Here is a 21,161-nt window from a genome sequence, read left to right on the forward strand (position 1 = left end):
TCAGGTTAAGAACAGTTTCAGGTTAAGAACAGACCTCCAGAACGAATTACCGTATTTTTTGCACCATAACACTCATTTTTTTCCTCCTAGACAGTAAGGGGAAATGTCTGTGCGTGTTATGGAGGGAATGCCTACGGGTGGCATGCCTACGGATTTTCCTCCTCTAAAAACTACGTGCGTGTTATGGTTGGGTGCGTGTTATAGAGCAAAAAATACGGGTAAGTTCTTAACCTGAGGTACCACTGTAGAACACAGGAAGGGAATCTTCCCCAGAATATGGTCATTTATGGACTATTTAGCGAAGTAGACCCACCTCCCCTGCTTTTCATAGTTAAAAATGAATGTAACAGCCACACGACTGAGAAATGTATATGCAGAGGTTTATTCTGTGCATGTATTTCAGTTAAACTTTATTAAAGAGAGATATTTCCACTATTGTGTGTATAATTTGTGTTTCATATATTAAAATATAGTAAGTGTCAGAAAGGTGCTCAGATGCGGGGGGGGGGGGGGAAGCAATAGACTCACCTGGGGATTTTTGAAAAGTGCATATTTTTCTATACGTTCTACAAACATAAGTTTATTTTGACTGTCTCTTGTCCAGTTGAGGAGGTTTTCTACCAAGTTTTCATGGTCTTCAAAGATTCTCTCTGCAAAATAAACAAATCACATAATAAATATTCTAAGCTATAAACACAGGAGTGGGGGGTTTTTTTTGGGGGGGGGTCAATGGTTTGCTGACTCATGACAAAAAGCAGTAATGCCATGCTTAAATATATCTGATATATATGTGTCACCATTAGCCAGGAATCCTGCTTATCAGGACATGCAAACGTGGGTAATATAAACAAACGATGATTGTAATCCTATTTAATTTAAGCCAGCAAGACTCCTGAAGAGGATTACCGAAATCAGTAGTAAGACAGTCCCTGCCCTTGGGTTTATAATCTAAAAATGGGGTTTACAGACTTAGGAAGAGCAATGGAACTGGGTTTGTTTACTTGACTTCTTTGCCATAGTATTTTCCACATGCAATTATGAGTAATAGCCACATTAAGCGCATCCAGTAATTCCATAGGTTTTTACTAAGAGATCACAAAAAGTACAACGTCAGGCCCTTCACTAAAAGTCTTAGATCCCTGAGGCGTTGTAACACATAGTTTGGAAACTGAAAACTCAAGTACCTGAGATTGTGAATACAGAGCAAGTTAGCAAAGAATTCTAAAACAGGACCACGTATCGGTAAAATTCTGCATCCGCTCGGAGCAAGAGACAGGAAGAAGCTGTATTTCAAGCTTTACTAACCCATTTGTAATTCTGAGATGGTTTCTACCAAAGACCAGTCTAAGCTAAAACCACAGTGGGACTTGTCCATCAAGTTGTCCAGCACTTGTCTTACTGTCTGTCGTTCATCTACCATCATTGTTTTGGAGCTGTCATCTGACATGTGGACTCTAATGACAAGCTGTATGTAGACAGAAGGAGACAGAGTTAAATCAGCCAGACAGAAGTTGAAAACAGAAAAGTAAATGCTAACATGTTCATGTTGACGTTTTTCTAATTAGTCCTATGTTGTTATCAATTTGCTTTAAAAGGCTATAAAATGGCAATCTGAATTAACCTTGCAACTAGCCAACATTTTTGGCTTAATAAGTTGCTATTCTGTGAATAACACCAATTCTCCTGTTGATTTCAGTGGAATTCAAGAGCACGTTAAGTAACTGCAAACTAAGAAAGGCGCCAAGTCAAAAATTCATGAAATTACATGCATTTCATTACTGTTATCTCTCAGTAAAACAAGATAATAAGCTAGCTTGCGCCTATTTAGTTTTCATATTGTAGACATACTACCATGGTACTTGGTTGCAAAATGTGTTAAAATTTAAGAGATCTTTAGGGACTCCCCTTTACACTATTCAGAATTTGAGAACTAATCAACTATGATGTGATACAAATGCAAACAACACTACCAGATGAGAATACCATGCTAGAAAAATACACGATGTGAATACAACCACGGGGAAAATATTTATGCCATATGTATGCATTCCTCAACAGGGAACAAATATTTCAAAACAGACCTCCACAATATATTAAGACTGACTTTGGATAATGCAAGAACAATAGTTTACCTTTTTAACTTGTGCTTCTTTAATCTTCTCTAAAGCAACCCTGATCTTTTCAGCCTTTAGCTTAGCAGCCTGTTCCTCCTGTGGGAGAAGAAAAGTTTGTTTAACCAACACTAAGCAAAGCTTAAACCACTGAAAAACTTTTGAATACTGATTACCCAGAGGCAACAATCACTCAACTAAAACAGTATGATAGCGTCTAGTACAGGCATAGGCAAACTCAGCCCTTCAGATGTTTTGAGACTATAATTCCCATCATCCCTGACCACTGGTCCTGTTAGCTAGGGATGATGGGAGTTGTAGTCCCAAAACATCTGGAGGGCTGAGTTTGCCTATGCCTGCTCTAGTAGAACCGCTTAAAGCAAACTACTCATTTCCTTAAATCACCATTTTTCTTACATGGTATTTTCATTATTCTTTATGCTTATTATCCTATTCTTACTATTGCAACACCCTCCAACAATACCCAGCTACAAGTTATTTAATGGTTCTTCCATCCACATATAAAGAACATGGAATCCTACTAAGAGTTTTCCTGCTTCAAAATTACTTTTCTCTACTGTGAAAGATACCACCAACACAAATTCACCATTCCCTTCTTGATAAAAAGACATGCGCCATTCACGTTAGTTTCACCTGACCTAAGCAGCTGCACATTTTTCTACACAGTGGCATTTGTGCTGCGCATTTCATCCTCCCGAGAAAGCTCTTCTATATATGGATTTTCTCCTAGTCACATGTAGCTACATTCAGCACCATCATTTTCAGTCTGTTCTACAAAGAGCGGTGAAAAAGGCAACAGCTGCTAACAGCAACGGCCTTGGTTCACCAGCATTACAACCATCTTCAATGAAAGTAACAAGTAAGATGATAACAGCAATAATAAATGAGGCCTGAAACGTTATCTGAATAGCCACTTAAGCATGACACAAAGAAGGTTATTAAGCTGGTTTAAGGACCTTCCTTAGATGGTTTCCTGCAGCTTGAAAAGTAAAACTGGAGTGGAACTTTTGAAGTATAACTCTTGCAAGCATCTAAATGTTGTTGCCTTTTGGGGGGTGATGGGGTGATTTAAACACCCAGGAACAACTGTAGGTAAAGGTAAAGGGACCCCTGACCATTAGGTCCAGTTGTGCCGACTCTGGGGTTGCGGCACTCATCTTGCTTTATTGGCCGAGGGAGCCGGCGTACAGTTTCCGGGTCATGTGGCCAGCATGACTAAGCCGCTTCTGGCAAACCAGAGCAGCACACGGAAACGCCGTTTACCTTCCCACCAGAGTGGTACCTACTTGCACTCTGACGTGCTTTTGAACTGCTAGGTGGGCAGGAACAGGGACCGAGTAACGGGAGCTCACCTCATCGCGGGGATTTGAACCGCCGACCTTCTGATCTGCAAGCCCTAGGCTTTGCGGCTTAACCCACAGCGCCACCCTAGGGAACAACTGTAGTCCTCCCTTAACTCACTTAAATACCCACGGTTTCACATTGGTTGTAGGGTCATGTTTCATTTGGTCTCAAACTATATAGCTATTGGCCGTCCTATCTAGGAAGTCAAACCCAGTTAGATTGGCTCTTGCATGTGACAAGTTATAGCTTATAACCAGTAACTATTTCAAGAGACTGTTATGGTTAGATTAGACTGGCCTACTTTTGCATGTCTCCTTTGCTTCTGTCTACTAATAACACAAGCAAAAAGCCATTAGAAGGACCAGCGTCTTTACACAGAAAAAGACAAGGCTATAAATGGAAGCAAATGTTGAAGGTTAGCAACTTAATTATGAAAGGTTGGCAGCATTGGCAAGACAGAGAGAACTTATAAAAAGCTTATGCTTATTTTCCGATTTCTATTAAAAAGAGTCCCATAAGCCGCCTCTCAAAATATGTACTAAAACACACCTGCGGCAAATGCAAAGCTTGCTGAGAGAAGGGACTTATTGGAAAGTTCAGTCCTGGAGCCTTAAATTGAAAGAGAGGGAGGCTCAAATTCTATGCTGAGTGCCAGGAGGCACGCAAAACTTGAAATGAGGTGGACCAGGCAGCAACTTTTTCTTAGCAAATAAGAATTATAGCCCACTGTACGATTTGCAGCATATGTAGAAATGTACGCACACCTGACCTGCACAAGCAGACCAAACTGTGCTTTCGAAAAGGCAGCTACACGTCTGCTAAATGATTTGAGGAGCCCAGCTGACAGCTGGCGAAAGTGTCAAATAAGGAGAGCTCCAGCTGAAGGGTCAAGTCTTTATCTCCCAGTTCATTCAATGAGCAATATTTTTTAAGAACGGTTGCAATTAAAGAAAACCAAGCCTTCCATCTTGAGACAATTTACTGAATCCTATAATGAGTTGCTACAAGAAAAGTTAACACGGCATTTAGCAACCAGCAAGCTATGCCACACACAAAAACTGCCTCCCAACTGGTTTACAGCACTGAGCACAACCCACAAGTCAGAGAATGGCAAGCACCTTAAAAACGAATCGACAGTGGGTGGCATATAACAGGACTGGTGGGCTCTGCCGTTATTTGAGAAAGAGAAGATACAAAAATTGGTGCGACCACTCCTCTTTTGGGACCCACATGCTGGCATGACTTCTGGCTTTTTGCCTAAAATAAGTCTCCACGTCAATTAACATGGTGGGTAGGATGAAAGCAAGTCACATGCTGAACCGCCTCTTAAATCTGGATAAATTCCAATTCTTCATGCCGCACTTCAGATGATCTTTGGGGGGAAATTATACTGTCAAATTTTTGAAGACATAAATTTCTTTAAAATTGTTGTCGGGTTTTTAAACAAATTCTATTTTATTGTTTTAAACTGTTTCAAATTATGCTTTATTTTATTTTAAACTGTATTCAGTTAATACAATTAATTTATGCCCTGGGCTCCTTGTGGAGGAAGGGTAGGATACAGTTTTAATATAAATCAATAAACTTGCTTTGTGCTTACTAGGGCCAGTGAAATGTATTTCACGGTTTAGAAAGATGGAAAGTGTGTTGAAAGAAGGTGCTGTAGAAGTAAAACCAAAGTGTAAGCATTATCACTAACAAGTATGCAGGCCAAATAGCACACCCGCCCCAGTCAGATCAGGGCCTCCACAATGCCTCAAGTTACTCTGTGGCTTGCATACTCTTCTGTCCCTTTTAGCTCTATGTTTTTCTATATATGAGTGTTCACCTAGCTTTTCAAGAAGCGAGGCTGTCCAAGTCAGTAGAGTGCTGAAGATCTCTGATTATTATTATTATTTATTTAAAATGTTAAAGCACAGTAGTGGAAGAATTTTTTAAAAATAAAAAACTTTTTAAGGTTCAAATGTACATTGCTCTGCCTTAACGAAGAACAATACAGTGGTGCCCCGCAAGACGAATGCCTCGCAAGACGGAAAACTCGCTAGACGAAAGAGTTTTCCGTTTTGGAGGTGCTTCGCAAAACGAATCTCCTATGGGCTTGCTTCGCAAGACAAAAATGTCTTGCGAGTTCCTGCGGGTTTTTCCCCCTCCCCCCCCTTTTCTAAGCCGCTTATCCGCTAAGCTGCTAAAAGCCGCTAATAGCACTAATCCGCTAATCTGTCAATGGGCTTGCTTCGCAAGACGAAAAAATCGCTAGACGAAGAGACTCACAGAACGGATTCTTTTCGTCTTGCGAGGCACCACTGTAACCCAGAAATCTTCAGAACTCTGCTGGCAGTTTTAGATCCCCCTTCATAGTGAACAGAAAACAGGAAAGCTTCATTTCATCATTTCAGAGTGGCTTCAAACTTGCATGACAGTTTGAAGTCCAGAGACCACAGAGCAATTCAAACACATTGGATTTTTTTTTTTAAATGCAGATACAGTGGTACCTCTGGTTGCGAATGGGATCCGTTCCGGAGCCCCGTTCGCAACCTGAGAAGAACGCAACCCGCGTCTGCGGGTCGTGATTTGCCGCGTCTGCTCATGCGGCGAAACCCAGAAGTAACCTGTTCCGTTACTTCCGGGTTGCTGCGGGATGCAACCTGAAAACGCTCAACCTGAAGCGTCTTTAACCCGAGGTATGACTGTATACATGAAAGCCCAAGAATGGGATCCATGAACACCCCTATTAAAAAGCACCCTGTTTTGCAGTATTCTCCCCTAACTAAGCTAAGAAAAAACTTCCAACTCCAGAACTGTGCTTGCAGTTTAGTAAACCAAAACTTGCTAAAGATGCCAAAATATGTCCAAATGTCTCTTTTATCCTTTGGCCAAGTTATTTCTTAGGCACTGAGATGCAAGAAGGAACAATGTAAATATATGTCTAATTACTACTTATGCAGGGATGCTTTCCAAGTTCTTTTATTAGCACGGCTTGTGCTAAACAGTGCCAAAATCAAAGCAACTATGAAATCTGTTCCACGAATTGAGCCTCATTTCTCATCTACCAAAACTGCTTGTGAAGCTTAGGGGAGGTTCACAACCAGTCTGTGATTGTAGGCAAGGGTAGCCCGCAGAGAGCCCCTCATGTGTTGCTGGATCCCAACTCTCATCAATCCAAGCAGGCATGGACAATACTCAGGGAGGATGGGAGATGCATTCCAACATTTAGAGGGAACTTGGCTGACTAATCTGGTCCAGGGAACCAGCACTTCAAAATAAAATAAAAAATAAAAACTTCTACTGGCCTAGCAGAAGCTCCTAGCAGAGCTTTCCAAACTTTGCATGTCGGTGACACACTTTTAAAAGACATGCATCATTTCATGACACAGTAATTCAGTTTTACTAGCAAACCGGAGGTTAAACAAACCCCTTTCCACCCCTGGGAGGAGCACAGGGAGCATTCGCGTGACATACCTACACAGTGCAACTGACACATTAACATGTCGTGACACACAGTCTGGAAAGCTCTGCTTTACGCCGTTCTTTGGATACTGCCCATTAACTATAAATGGCTGATAATTCAAAAGATCTGATATTCAATACAAAGCTATTAATTCTACAATGGACTGTTAACTTCTATTCTGCTGCTCCAAACTTTCCTCTTAGATGATACTACACAGTATTTTCTCTTGAAACAGATCCAACTCTTTAGGGGTGCATGGTTACAGGTAGCCAGTTACGACTGTATTATTTAACCAACTCAGAAAACACAGGACATAAAACTCCATCACTTGAAGGTAATGTTTTTAAAAAATAATAGTTCGATTTACAACATTGTTAAAATAGATGCCATAAATAGTTGCTTCTAGGCATATATTCAAAAGAGAAAATGCTTCTTAAACATAGGAGGCTTCCACAGCAAACTAGCAGCTTAGTGAATCAACATTTTCATTGAGCTTTCTTTTTTCTTACTCCATAGGCATGCAAGAACAAGCATTGAAATGTTTTGTTAAAACACAGTTTTAAACTGTGCCACTACTTAAGTTGCATGGGCTAAAAAAAGAAAGATTTCTAAACCAGAGATTGTGAAGTAGCAGAAAATGACTTTTGTTCTGGACTGCTAGTTCAATTTGCTACAAAGCGACAGTGCGCTAATGATCTTTGCTAATTGCGGTAATGGTATTTAATTCGTCATTGCAGAGAAGAGTATTATCTTACTGATCCACTAACTATGCGGCCAATTCTGGACATCTAAGCTAGCCTAGGATGTTGTACTAAATCTGTTGATATACCAGGGCAGTTTTCATTATTCCAGGAAAAACTATTCGTTCCACTATAAAGCATTAACACATCAGATTTTAAGACTATTTCGTCAATACTTATCATTCATCACCCTACGGTTAATATATTCCAAACAAATTTGGCTTTAGTTACACATTGAAATTGCGATTGCAAACAGCAGAAAAAACAGAGACTGAATTTGGAAGGGTGGTGCGAATAAGCAGTAATACATTGTCAAGAATGCTAATGTTATTTATAGCTTGTTTGCAAGCAAAAGCTAAATTTTAAGAAGGTGGCTAATGTTGATGGGGAAGCCAGGCGCTCTGGTGAAGTGGATCAGCTTCTGAGCAGTCTAAAGAGTCTCCTTAAAACAGGCAGCGGCCATGATCAGGAGTAGCAACTCTACATTAGTTGAGTCTCCTGTTAGGAATGGATCATTCATGCTTTTTGTGCCCTCTAGAATAGATTACTGTAACATGGTCTTATGTGGTGCTGTACCTCTAAGGCTATTTGGGAGCTGCAGGTCTTGTAGAATATCACAGCCAACCTCTTGCCTATTGTGGTAAGATGATAGCATATCTAACCAGAACTGATTAAACCACCTTGCTGGAACTGCCATCTAGCCAGCAAGATCAAATGTCTCCATCACAGAGAGTATATCAAACATAAGCAAAATTTATAGATTTGTGGTTTCCACTTCTTGGTTTTCTGTGCTAATTTGCAATGCTAATTTGCAACAAGTTGCAAGCTCATTTTGGCCTGTTTCCAGAAACAGTGAGAAATCATGGTTTTCTCATTTGTAAATAAAGATACAGCAAGCCTCTTCCTTTTGAGTGCCAGGAGAACACTGAAAACTTTCACTTCCTGTTTTTCAGCCAACTATAGTTTCTTGTCCAAATGCAGGGAACTGCAATTTGTTTAAACTACGGATAATGAGAATGGGAAAGAGATCTGAAAATGGGGAAGTTTCATCCCAACTGGTTCTTGCGAAGCACAGTTGGGATGTCACAGAGAACTGTCTTTATTTTTAAAATGGGAACAGAAGCTGCCAACTTCCTGCTCCTGTGAAAGACAAGTCAAGAGAAGAGAAGAGTGTGTTAGGCTATGGCTTGTTCACGTGGCAGGAAATTATGGTTTCCCATGACATCTGAACTAGGTCCTTCAATTTGAAAGCATCAAAGAAGCAGCACAGATGTTGAGTTTGTCTTTTTTCCCAGTTGCTTCAAATTATTTTGAGTATGTCACTTTGCAAATTCATTACTAAATCTCCCTACAATTTTAGTTTTTCTATCTTTCTAGCAAGTATCGACAAAACTTTATGTAATCACCAACAGTAATCACTAGCATCCTATCAAAAACTTTCCCTCAAAGAGCAAAGTGGTGCCATTTTCTCTCTAGAGCAGCTTTCCCAAGTCGTAGGTTCCTATATGCTGTTGGATTACAAACAATTACATCCTCAGCTAGCTTGGCCAATGGTCAAGGATGAGTTGGGTTGTAGCCAGACAACATCTGTAGACTCAAGGTTGGCAAAGGCTGCTCTAGAATAATTAAAATAAAATGTTTTTCATCTAATCAATCATGATTTTATTTATAGTGTTGCTGCTTAATTGATTTTAATCATGCTTCCATAAGCAGCCTTCACCTGTTGATAAATAGGAATCAGGAACAGCTGAGGAATTATGGTTTTCTACTGTAATAATAATTTACAAAAGAAATGAAGAATGGGGAAATGGGTTAGAAGCATGACAGTGCCTTATGTGCATTTTCTTAAACCAATTGTTAGGAACCTACAGTAGTTGAAGGTTATGTGCCATACAAGTTTCAACATACAAGTTTTGTATGGAATCTGGATAACATCTGGTTTATTCCTTCCAGTAGCACCTTAAAGACCAACTAAGTTAGTTCTTGGTATGTGCTTTCGTGTGCATGCACACTTCTTCAGATACGAAGAAGTGTGCATGCACACGAAAGCTCATACCAAGAACTAACTTAGTTGGTCTTTAAGGTGCTACTGGAAGGAATTTTTTTATTTTGACTATGGCAGACCAACACGGCTACTTATCTGTATCTGGTTTATTATTATTTATTAAATTGATATACCACCCTTCATCCAAGGATCACAGAATCACAGAACTGTAGAGTTGGAAGGCACAACCATGGTCATCTAGTCCAACCAGTCTTTTGCCCAACATGGGGCTTGAACCCAACAACCCAGAGATTTAGAGTTTCATGCTCTACTGATTGAGTTATCCACAGGGAGGTTTACAGTATATTTATGGCTTTAATTAAGAAACAATTTTCTGCTGCAATTGTGAATTCGGTTTTCAGAAGACGAATGAAGAGCTAATGATAGAAAACAAATTTAGGGGGTGACGCCTGGGTTCACTTCCTACCTTGTGGCTCTCAGTCATGTTCCCTGCCTTTTAAACTTTAATTTGCCACACTGCCAAAAAAAAATAATTTTATTTTTGAAAGATTCAAAAACTGGGTTTAGAAAGACGCACATAACTGGAGCAAACAGTTTATACTGAAATGTACTAATTTCAGTAATTTTATTCTGAGGATGGAAATAGTGCAGGTTGTAAATTTCGGGGAACCCATCGAATATGACGAGGTCAGCTACTAGAAATGCTCTTTCCAAGGTTATTATGGAGAGAGAGAAATCAAAAGTAAACAGGTTCTTTATTGTGGCACAACATGAATTTGATATTTTTGATGTTTTCTTAAATTTTCAATTTCAACTGATTTTTGGCAACATGGACAATGAGCATCTTAACATGCCCTACTGCTCTGAGTGCTTCCTCTGAAATATCTTAGTTTGTAATAGACTGATTTTAGGAAAGGACATCTGAATAATTCCGGCCTTCCTCATCCAGAGGTATTTTAAAATGAAGTGCCTCTGCTCCAACCAGAGGAAAAGTCATTCTCCCAACCACCACAAGCTACTGGAAGCAAAGTCCAAATTCACACACACAAACATCAACCAGGAATGCCATTTTATGAATGCCATTCTATCTACCAGGAAATGGTCACATGCAGGTGGGAAATAGTAGTATCACCTTGGTCAGCAAATGAGAAGGCTTTCCTGCAATGTTTCTCAGAAGAAGGGAGGTTTCCCTGTCCAAATAGGAATGCTTGTGCAGAAAAGAAAAGAAAGAAAGAATAAGTCAAAAAGAAAGTCAGTACAGTAATTTTATAGTGTATGATTAGCAGCAGACAGGTGCAACTTTTCCTCTTTACATCAGAAGCACTTCAATAATAGTTCCAGGTGTATTTTAAGCGGCAAATAGGCAAGTGAGTGATCAGGATATATACTTTTTGCATGTTTGCAAAACTCCTTTTTTTAATCCGTGGCCAATTCTCATTTTGCGTGCCCTACTTGTTAGCAATTCTACAAAAGTATTACAGAATTAACTATTACGCAAGTAGACTACTTCTTGATATCAGTTATCCTGTTCGACCAATTAAGAATATTAATACAGGCTGAAAACTTCCTCTCGCATTCAAAGCTGCTTAATAATAATATAAAAGCGACACATTTTCACACATTTGCCAGGTGCTTCTCAACATACCAAACTTCTCAGCTGACTGGCGCATTACAACAAAGCAAGCCATGAAAACACTTTGGTCGTTCAAAGGTTTATTAAAGAAAGGACAGATCAGTAGCAATGACTTTTGTGGTAATGGACTACAGGCGCCACCCAGTTTTGACTGTTTTCACCTTTATTATGACACACTATTATGGAAACCTCTTCCAAGTCCTTGGGTTGTCCCTGCTGTATGGTAGGATTCACCTAGAACCAATTGTGAGATGTTCCTCTTCTGTAAAAGGTGACTGAATGCAATAGATACACAGGGTTCATCCTCACAAGCCTTTGATCCCATCATAGCTGCAGTTTTTTGTCAGTGCAGTTAAACCACAGATTTAGGTGGTTGTTATGTAAACCTTATCTGTAGCTGCTGGGCACACACTGAGCTAAGCCTAGATGAGGTTTGAGCACACAAAATAAATCTGTTTCATAAACCTAGTCAAGCTATTTTGATTCATAGAACAGAGCAAAGGCTAAAGTCTATTTTATTTAAAATTCTAACTCACTCTTCTAGTGACCATGCACCATTCAAGGTGTCTTACAACTGTTTAAAATCATAATATTCACTGCAGGACTTTGAGGATGATTTTTCAATCATGTGCAGTCTCTGATTTTGCTATTGTTAATCATATCACCACCTCTGGCTTCATTTGGTTTCTTAACTATGTTAAGTTTTGGATAGAGTGAGTTCTGGTGTTCTGTGCTCTTCTAGAAACCTGAGACTCAGCTACATTAGGAAAGAAACAACGATTTGAATGCGCTATACACATGCAACACCAGATGGTGCTAGAGGGAAGGAAATTTTTATATGTGCTTTTCCAAAGTTTTTTGTTTATTTGTTATAACGATCTAATTTCTGACTTATTTATAGCGTGTCCCCCCTCCCTCTGTGTAGATCCACCCATGGAATGGCTAGAACAAGACAGTCCCATCCTCACCAAGAAAAGGGTGAGGGTATCTGGCACCTGCACAGACCACTGCAATTAGCGCTAGGTTTCTGGGTCCTATTCAGCTACAGCATTGCAAGAGGGGAGGAAGGACAGAGAAATGAGGAGAAAAACAACGTAAGAGTGGCAATAGTTGTTTTTACAAACCACATGCGGGTGGCGCTGTGGGTTAAACCACAGAGCCTAGGACTTGCCGATCAGAAGGTCGGCGGTTCGAATCCCCGCAATGGGGTGAGCTCCTGTTGTTCGGTCCCTGCTCCTGCCAACCTAGCAGTTCAAAAGCACAAAGTGCAATTAGATAAATAGGCGGGAAGGTAAACGGCATTTCCGTGAGCGGCTCTGGTTCGCCAGAAGTGGCTTAGTCATGTTGGCCACATGACCTGTCTGAGGACAAACGCCGGCTCCCTCGGCCAATAAAGCGAGATGAGCGCCGCAACCCTAGTCGGTCACGACTGGACCTAATGGTCAGGGGTCCCTTTACCTTTACAAAACCATAGCTTAGTGCAATGTGCATGACAAATGAGTTTTGGATGTTTAGCCTGCATACGTAGATGGGAGGCATTTAGAAGGATTCACTTCTACTTAAAATCACAGCTTGCAGTATTATTTCTACCAGTAATTGTGGTCAACTATGTTAGCCTAAGCAAGCCAGAAATCATTGAAGCCAGCTTGTTTTGTGCTGTGTATAGCTCATATTAAACTGGGTTGTGGCTTGGTGTCAAGTGCTGAAATTAAATATTCTCATTAGAAATTGCTACCCCGAAGAGCACATTATTTTAGACAAATGCTATAGTATTGGTTGCTTGGTTGAATGTTGCTTCAGGTTACTTTGGGCAAGATAAAGCAACTAACAGATTGATTGATTGATTGATTGATTGATTGATTAAACAAACAAACAAACAAACAAACAAACAAACAAACAGTGTGGACTGCCAACGTGCTATCAGAAGCAGCATCCTGTTACAATAGATTTTATCCATTTACAAAGCACACGGAAAGGCCAGCCAACCACCATGCTGCATTTTTTACTATGGACACCCCGGCCAATGAATCCCTGCTTCACATGGATTCTCCTTTTGTTGATGTTGCCGAATGATATTCTAATACACAGAAAAATAATCACCTATGAGACAAGAGTCTTCTTGCATAATCTTTTTTGGGGGGACCTGGAACCCCATTCAAAAAGGAATTCATACATGGACACCTGGAAATCTATGAAGCAAGGTTTTATGTAAACCACTTGGAAACTATTTTGGCATGTAAGCCGCATACAGTATGTGTTATTATAATAACCCAAATTATTGTTTAATACAAGAAAACAAAATATACCTTAAAAGGTAAGGCTTACTACTAGAACAACAGAGATGTTAAAAAGAACTTTAAAACTCTCAAAGCCTATTGAACTTAGCAAATTCAGTCAAAGGGTTCAAATGATATTTTAAGTACGTGTAGCTGGTGCATCATGTTGCTGGACACAGGTACAGAATTCAGATTAAAAACACAGAGCCTCTTATACTTAACAATAAGAGGGAGCCTTTCTATAAAATTGCAAATACCTACTCACAAGACAGAACAGCTTCTTATAGCTTAAAGCAAGTTTCTAGTTTTCACAGTTACAAGTGTAATTCAGAAATTGTCAAATCCAGTTTGAAATTATTTATTACATTTTAGATTATTACTCACCCCTCAACCCAAATATTCTCAAAGTGGTATACAACTTTGCTACAGCAGTTAGCAACCTGCTTTCCCATCCCAACCATAAGTGGACATGCAAAACATTATGCTACCATGAGATTCTCTTATCGTATCTCTAATGATACTGTAACAGAACATGCATTTCTTTTCTATGAAGAAGTTCCTTCTACATGCAACTGTAAAACTACCATATAACCATCAAAGTATTGTATAATAGCCAACAGCAAGAGTGATGATCCAAAAAGCGCTGGTCTAGCTGAGAATAAGGTTTTCCAAAATATATATCTCTTTCTATCTTAGTATGCAACTAGTGTGTGTGTGTGTGTGTGTGTGTGTGTGTGTGTGTGTAGGCATTCTAGTCACTTATAGAGGTAGTAAATTTAGATAATAAATTTTATACCTATTCTAGGCAGCAGGTGGCAATATTGTGCAACTGATAATTAATGAAGACACAATTGTTTTATTTAGTCCTGCATTACAAAACATTCTCACAGAGCAGATAGGGATATAACTCAGAGCTTTAAAGATTTTTTTTTTTGTAAGTTCAGGCAATTATTAGGCTAAGATATTATTGTCAAAATTTGTCCCATGTCTTTGATTCTAAGACAAAGATATTGTACTAAGTTTCTATAGATTTTTAAACAGAACAGTCCAGTAGTTCTGATTCACACCATCAGTGTGGTTGATTTAACTGAGATTAGACGTCCTAGTGTTACTGTACCCTGAAACCTTATGGGGGTTTATAGATTTTCTCAAGCACTGCTTACATCAATATGAACTTCCCCATCTAGACCAGGCTTCCTCAACCTCGGCCCTCCAGATGTTTCGAGACTACAATTCCCATCATCCCTGACCATTGCCCTGCTAGCTAGGCATCATGGGAATTGTAGGCCAAAAACATCTAGAGGGCCGAGTTTGAGGAAGCCTGATCTAGACCTCAAAGTGTCCCATCTACTGATGTCAGGCACCAGAAGACCCAAGCAGCCTACGGGACCGCCTCCCCCGGTATGCCCCATGGAGAGCCTCAAGGTCCATAAATAACAACACCCTAGTGGTCCTGGGCCCTAAGGAAGTTAGATTGGCTTCAACCAGAGCCAGGGCCTTTTCAGCACTGGCTCCGGCCTGGTGGAACGCTCTGCCTCATGAGACCAGGGCCCTGCAGGATCTGATTTCTTTCCGCAGGGCCTGTAAGACAGAGTTGTTCCACCTGGCCTTTGGCTTGGAGCCAATTTGATTCCCTCCCCCCTTTCTTTTTTCTTTTTCCTTTCTCCTCCTGTGATGAGGCTGCATTTTAATATTTTAATGTTTCAATATTTTAATGTTGTATTTTAATCTTGCTTTTAAGTTGTATTCATTCAACTCGTTTTATTATTGCTTGTTAGCCACCCTGAGCCCGGCCTTGGCTGGGGAGGGCGGGGTATAAATAAAAATTTAAATTATTATTATTATTATTATTATTATTATTATTATTATTATTATTATTATTATTATTATTCCTTTTTCAGGAGCAGCACCTCAGGTGTGGATGCTCTCTCTAAACCTGTGTGCGCTCAAGCACCTAACTCTTTGAAGTTTTAGGGGCCAGTTTTCATTTGTCCAGGCCTTTTAGTTCAGTTGCTTGTTTCACTGCTGCCTCTGTAGTTTTAATATTTTACCTGCTGCTGTCTAGGATTTTCATTTAGTTTTAATGTTGCCTGCTGGTTTCACGCTATTTGGCTGGGGAGGGCGAGGTATAAATAAAAAATTATTATTATTATTATTATTTGTGAATTTATTTTGAATGTTTTAATGTTTATTCTTTTTCGTTTTCAAGTTTAATTTTGATGAGGCAGGGCATACATTTATCAGATTTATAAAAAGAATCAGCATGATGCAACTCTGAGAATGGATATAGAATGTTGCATCTTCCACACTGCTGCTTTGTAAATGCAACTTGTAATGGAATCAGCATTGCAAATTTTCTCATACGTTGTACACTGAGGAAACTAACACGCACAGACACACAGGTAAGGACCCCAACTAAGAACTTACAGGAGCCAATTCAGCCTCTTCTTCAGAAAAGTCAATGCGACGTCTGGCTTGCTTGCTGGAATGTTCCACAGAAACAATATGCTGTGAAAATGTCAGAGGAAAAGGATGGGGAAGGGCAAAGGAGAAAGGGGCGGTGGAAGGAACTATTTATTAACATGCAGGACAGGGGCAAGGAGCGGCAATATGAATTAAAATACATTGAACATTGAGCACCTTTGCAGACCCTGTGAGATTAGCCATTTCAGAGAAAATAAGCATGTATTTTCTCCTGCTGCACAGCTTTACTAATAAACAAGTCTGCAGTTACATTCTATATGGAGACAGATTAGTTGGCAGACCAACTTTGTGTTATGAAGATATTTGCAAATGTGACATGAAGACTGGAAACAGAAACTGTGCCTTGTAGGAATCCCTTGCAGATGAACACACTGCCTGGAAACCGTCAGGTCGTGTATCCACAGCAATGAACAGAGGAGAAATTACCGCTGGGAAGACCACAGAGGGAAGAAATGCCACGGTGCACCTGTCCCAGTGAAATCAGATGCCCTCATCTGACCCACCTGCAATAAAACACGCCTCTCCCATATTGGTCTGTAAAACAGCCACAGCAGGCACTGTAACTCTCCAATGGAGAACGCTTCCATTGTCTCGAGACAGACTGATACCAACAGGAGAGTAGTCAAATTGTGGAGAAAACTATTATCTCACTGGTGTAAGCTGCTGTTGTCTTTTACAACACCTTTCAATTTTTAAGATAAAATGTTGGCAATCCTACAGACCAAATGGGAGTAAATCCCTTCACAGCCAGTGAGACTTATTTCTGAGTAAATGTGTATAGCATTGGATTGTACATGGGAATTTCAATTAAAATATTTAGGTCTGAGTGTAAAGAACATAGGGTTCTAATGCTGTGTTGAAGAATTTGTTTGGTATTAGGCTACAACAGAAATGCATCATCAAAAATCAGAATGTATCACTTAATTTGCAAATATTTTAACCTACAGCTTCTCTATGTTTTTACTGTGTTACACTACTTCTGCAGCAGATTCTAAATTGTTTATAGCCATGTTAGCTTTTAGATGCATTTGTCAGCTCCGTTATTTGTAAGATTGCTAGCTTTGTAGAAAAAGCAAATGCAAACAATTAATAGCTCACCCCAAATGCACAAACATTAGTTTTGTAACTCCTTTCCGAGTAAGACCTGCCTAAATAAAAATAAATTATCTGACACCAGAAAATCGCCTTCTGGTGACTTTCTGATGATGGATAAAGCTCTTTTTATTTAGACAGGTTTTCCACCTGCTGCTGCAGGTGAATCTTTTTAGCTGGAGTGGTCCACTTTTTACCAGCTTGTTTCAAATACCACTTTTCTTTTAAAGGCTTGTTTTATATTGTTTTTATCTCATTTGGGTGCCATTATATAGATATATATAAGGGATGCGGGTGGCACTGTGGGTTAAACCACAGAACCTAGGACTTGCCGGTCAGAAGGTTGGCGGTTCGAATCCCCGCAACAGGGTGAGCTCCCGTTGCTCGGTCCCTGCTCCTGCCAACCTAGCAGTTCGAAAGCACAAAGTGCAAGTAGATAAATAGGTACCGCTCCAGTGGGAAGGTAAACGGCATTTCCGTGCACTGCTCTGGTTCGCCAGAAGCGGCTTAGTCATGCTGGCCACATGACCCGGAAGCTGTATGCCGGCTCCCAAGGTCAATAAAGCGAGATGAGCGCCGCAACTCCAGAGTCGGCCACGACTGGACCTAATGGTCAGGGATCCCTTTACCTTTATATAGATATATGGGACACAAATTTTAAAATAATAAATAGATTTGCACTTATGCGATTTATATTTTATTACAGTTGACGGCCACAGAATGCTCGAATTGCAATTTCTGTTTTGAGAAGAACTGTTAGTTTCTAGGTATGTTGTGGAAGTAATTGGTTAAAGCAGTACCTGTGATGTGGTTGGATGGTGCCACCGAGACACCATCCTGAAAACCAAGTCCCTGCATCTTACCAGAATGGGTATGAATATACTGACAGAACCTCACTTTCACCCTGTCCTGTCCAGGTAAACTGAAGCAACAACAATGTTGTGAGGTCACCACAAGGATTACCACTTGTTTAAAATTATTCTGCTGACTACTTATGGAACAGCTGAGAAATATCCATCACATTCTGTTTACCAAGTCAAGCTATAGAGAGTTTGATAATTAGCGATTCTGAGCAGATAAATAAGGGGGTGGGGAATCTCTGCAGCATCCATGGTGGTTTCCAGACTATTGCTATATTCCATTCTGCCTTTTTGCTCTCACAGGTTATGGCCAGGTTCATATGCAATGCTAAAACCAGGCATTCGTTTCAAACAGGTAATAGTTAATTAAATAAGCCAGCTTCATAACCCATGGCTTGAATTAACCTGTTTAGAAACCGAGTGCTGTTTGTGTTTTAAATCAGGATCCCTGCTTCATTCACAAAGCTAAACTGAGATTCTTTGAAAGCAGCACTAAATTCTGCTCATGCAGAAGGGAAGAGGGATGAGGGGGAAGTGTGCAAGCCATGGGATTTAAATGGGTTCATAGAGGCTTATTCATATTAAGTATGTGACTGTGGCCTATGAACCAATATATATAAATGGGGATGGAGGAAAATAATTATTGTTGTTGTTTAGTCATTTAGTCGTGTCCGACTCTTCGTGACCCCATGGACCAGAGCACGCCAGGCACTTCTGTCCTCCACTGCCTCCCGCAGTTGGTCAACTGGAGGAAAATAATGGAGAATATGAAATAGCAATTTGCTATTTTTTTGAAGGCTCTGATGTTTCACCCCTAGTGTCTGCCCTAGTGTCCTGCTGTGGAAGAGAATTTAACAAAAAGAAACCAGATACTATTGACTACTCAACTGCAAATAAGGGCCAACATACTAATACAAGAGGCATGGTAGGCCTTATATAAAACGTCTCCCTTTTAGTTTTCCTCACCACTGTTTTTGACTTTTTAAAAATAGCAGCAAATCAGGAGCCAACTCCCAAAGGGAAAGGAACCAATGGATCACATCTGCCTTCAACATCCTTCATAAACCATTTTTTTAAATGGTAGTGGAAGCCATATTTAATCTGGGAAACATAATCTACATATGAACAAAATCACACATTTTAAATAAATTGTATTGTTCTTGAGAGTAGGAAGGGAAATTCAAATCAATTTCCCACCATATCAGAGTTCCTCCAGTAATCTTATAGCTGTAGCATATTATGTGAAAGGAATGTTGAGACGGAACTTCTGTACAACACATTTAGGATGAACACTTCCTTCATTTGAAATTTGTAGTGCATATATAAAGACTCTCATTGCAAACTGGTATGCTACTTTGAATATTTCCACTGGAGTTGTTCCAATAGAAGAGTGAAGCTTTTCTTTTCTTTTTGTTCCAAAAATAACAGATGCTAAACTGCTGATATTTATGCTGCCAACAAAGCTGTGAGCCAAACTAATATTTCAAGATCGTTACTGATCAAAATTCCTCTCCGCTAGTTTATTATAAATTAACAAAATAAATAAATCACTGCTGATGCTAAGCAACAATAATGAAGACACAGTTTCAAAACTTTGCGCATATTCAAAATGTAGTATTTTGAGATGTAGAATACTGCCTCCTCTCAAGCCAATTACCACCATGCTGTGAAGCAGACTTTATCCTGTGCCTATAGGACTTTTAACTAACAACTGTGGTTGAAACACCTTTTGGAAACCAGCCTTTTGGAGACCACTGATAGCAACATAGAAAAGGGAAGATCTCTCCATAGACAAGACTGCTTGTCTTTTTGCAACACTGCTGATTAAAATGGAATTTGAATCCCTGAAAATTGCTTGACCCTGCCTTAATCTTTCAAATGTATCATCAAAAAGGACAGGACATTATCTCTATCTATGCTTCCTTGCCTACTGATCTCTATTCCACAAATAGATGTCATACTACAACATGCTCAAAAGTAAAAAATTCTGCAAAATCTCAAACATCTGATTCAAAATGCAGCATGCAAATTGAGTAAATATGCAAAGTAAGCAGATCTGCATAGACTAATTTCCAGCAGCATGCATGGATTTTGGCACAGGAGAACTCTACCAATTAAAAATTAATGGGACCTTGCAGTGGTGGGAATAAAATAGAGCTTTGCATCACGTGATACGAAGTGGAAACAGCCAAGAGGAATTCTGAGTCAAAGGAAGAACAAAAGGGAATAGCAGAGGAGAGCAAAATAGGCCTGCAAAACAGGGGACCTTTGTTCTTGATGGAGGATAATGTATTTCTCTCAGCCAAAATTATGAAATAAATTCACCTGGGGCCTTTTCTATCACAGGATATAAGTTAGACTGATTCATCTACTTCACTATGATCTACAGTGGTGCCTCGCAAGACGAAATTAATTCGTTCCGCGAGTTTTGTCGTCTTGCGATTTTTTTCGTCTTGTGAAGCACGGTGTCGGGGAAGTTTTGGAAAAGCTTCAAAAATCACCAAAGTCTTTAAAAACCTCAAAAAAGGCTACCACACCACGTTCTATGAGTTGCTCCTCGAAGTCAAGTCGCAACTGTATTAACGGTGTTAAGAGAAAGGAAACAAACTTGCAAGACGTTTCCGTCTTGCGAAGCAAGCCCATGGGGAAAATCGTCTTGTGAAGCAACTCAAAAAACCAAAAACCCTTTCATCTAGCGAGTTTTTTGTCTTGCGAGGCATTCGTCTTGCGAGGTACCACTGTACTTATGATGGCTATGGATATCCAAAATTTCAGGGTGCAGTCTTTCTCAGCTCTACCCGGAGAGGATGGGGTCAAATCTAGACCTTCTACATATCAAGCATTTGTTCTGAGAAGCTACAAGCAATCTCTTGACTAGTCTTCCTGGAGCAGTGAGTGTGGAAGCTATAGCCCCAAAATAATCTGGGTGGCGGTGGTGGTGTCATCATTCCCATCATCCATGACCACTGCCTATGCTGGCCTACACTGATAAGAGTTGAAGGTTCTCAACCCTGTCCTGAAGTGCCCTTAACAAGATTTTCCTCATACATGATGTTGTATGGAACTCCGTAAAGCACCAATATTGAAGAAGACAGTACTGAATGGAAGATATGCTGAAGTAGATCCCCGTGCTTTGAGCAGGGGATG

General features: G+C 40.0%; 1 protein-coding gene across 5 annotated transcripts in view; it reads right to left on the reverse strand.

Annotated features, from left to right (window-relative positions):
• The window catches only part of RAPH1 (Ras association (RalGDS/AF-6) and pleckstrin homology domains 1), an 80,405-nt gene that overhangs the window by 17,090 nt on the left and 42,154 nt on the right, over positions 1-21,161 (reverse strand). For 2 of the 5 annotated variants that reach the window (XM_081196232.1, XM_081196236.1), the window contains exons 5-9: positions 16,006-16,086; positions 10,802-10,876; positions 2,133-2,210; positions 1,306-1,465; positions 529-650 (exon numbers count right to left, since the gene is read on the reverse strand). In XM_081196232.1, coding sequence (XP_081052358.1) covers positions 529-650; positions 1,306-1,465; positions 2,133-2,210; positions 10,802-10,876; positions 16,006-16,086 — 516 coding nt within the window. The remainder of the gene's footprint in view (positions 1-528; positions 651-1,305; positions 1,466-2,132; positions 2,211-10,801; positions 10,877-16,005; positions 16,087-21,161) is intronic. The other 3 variants (XM_081196234.1, XM_081196233.1, XM_081196235.1) reach the window with 3 other exon arrangements.

This window comes from Podarcis bocagei (assembly GCF_964188305.1).
Source record: "Podarcis bocagei genome assembly, chromosome: 1".
Taxonomy (NCBI): domain Eukaryota; kingdom Metazoa; phylum Chordata; class Lepidosauria; order Squamata; family Lacertidae; genus Podarcis; species Podarcis bocagei.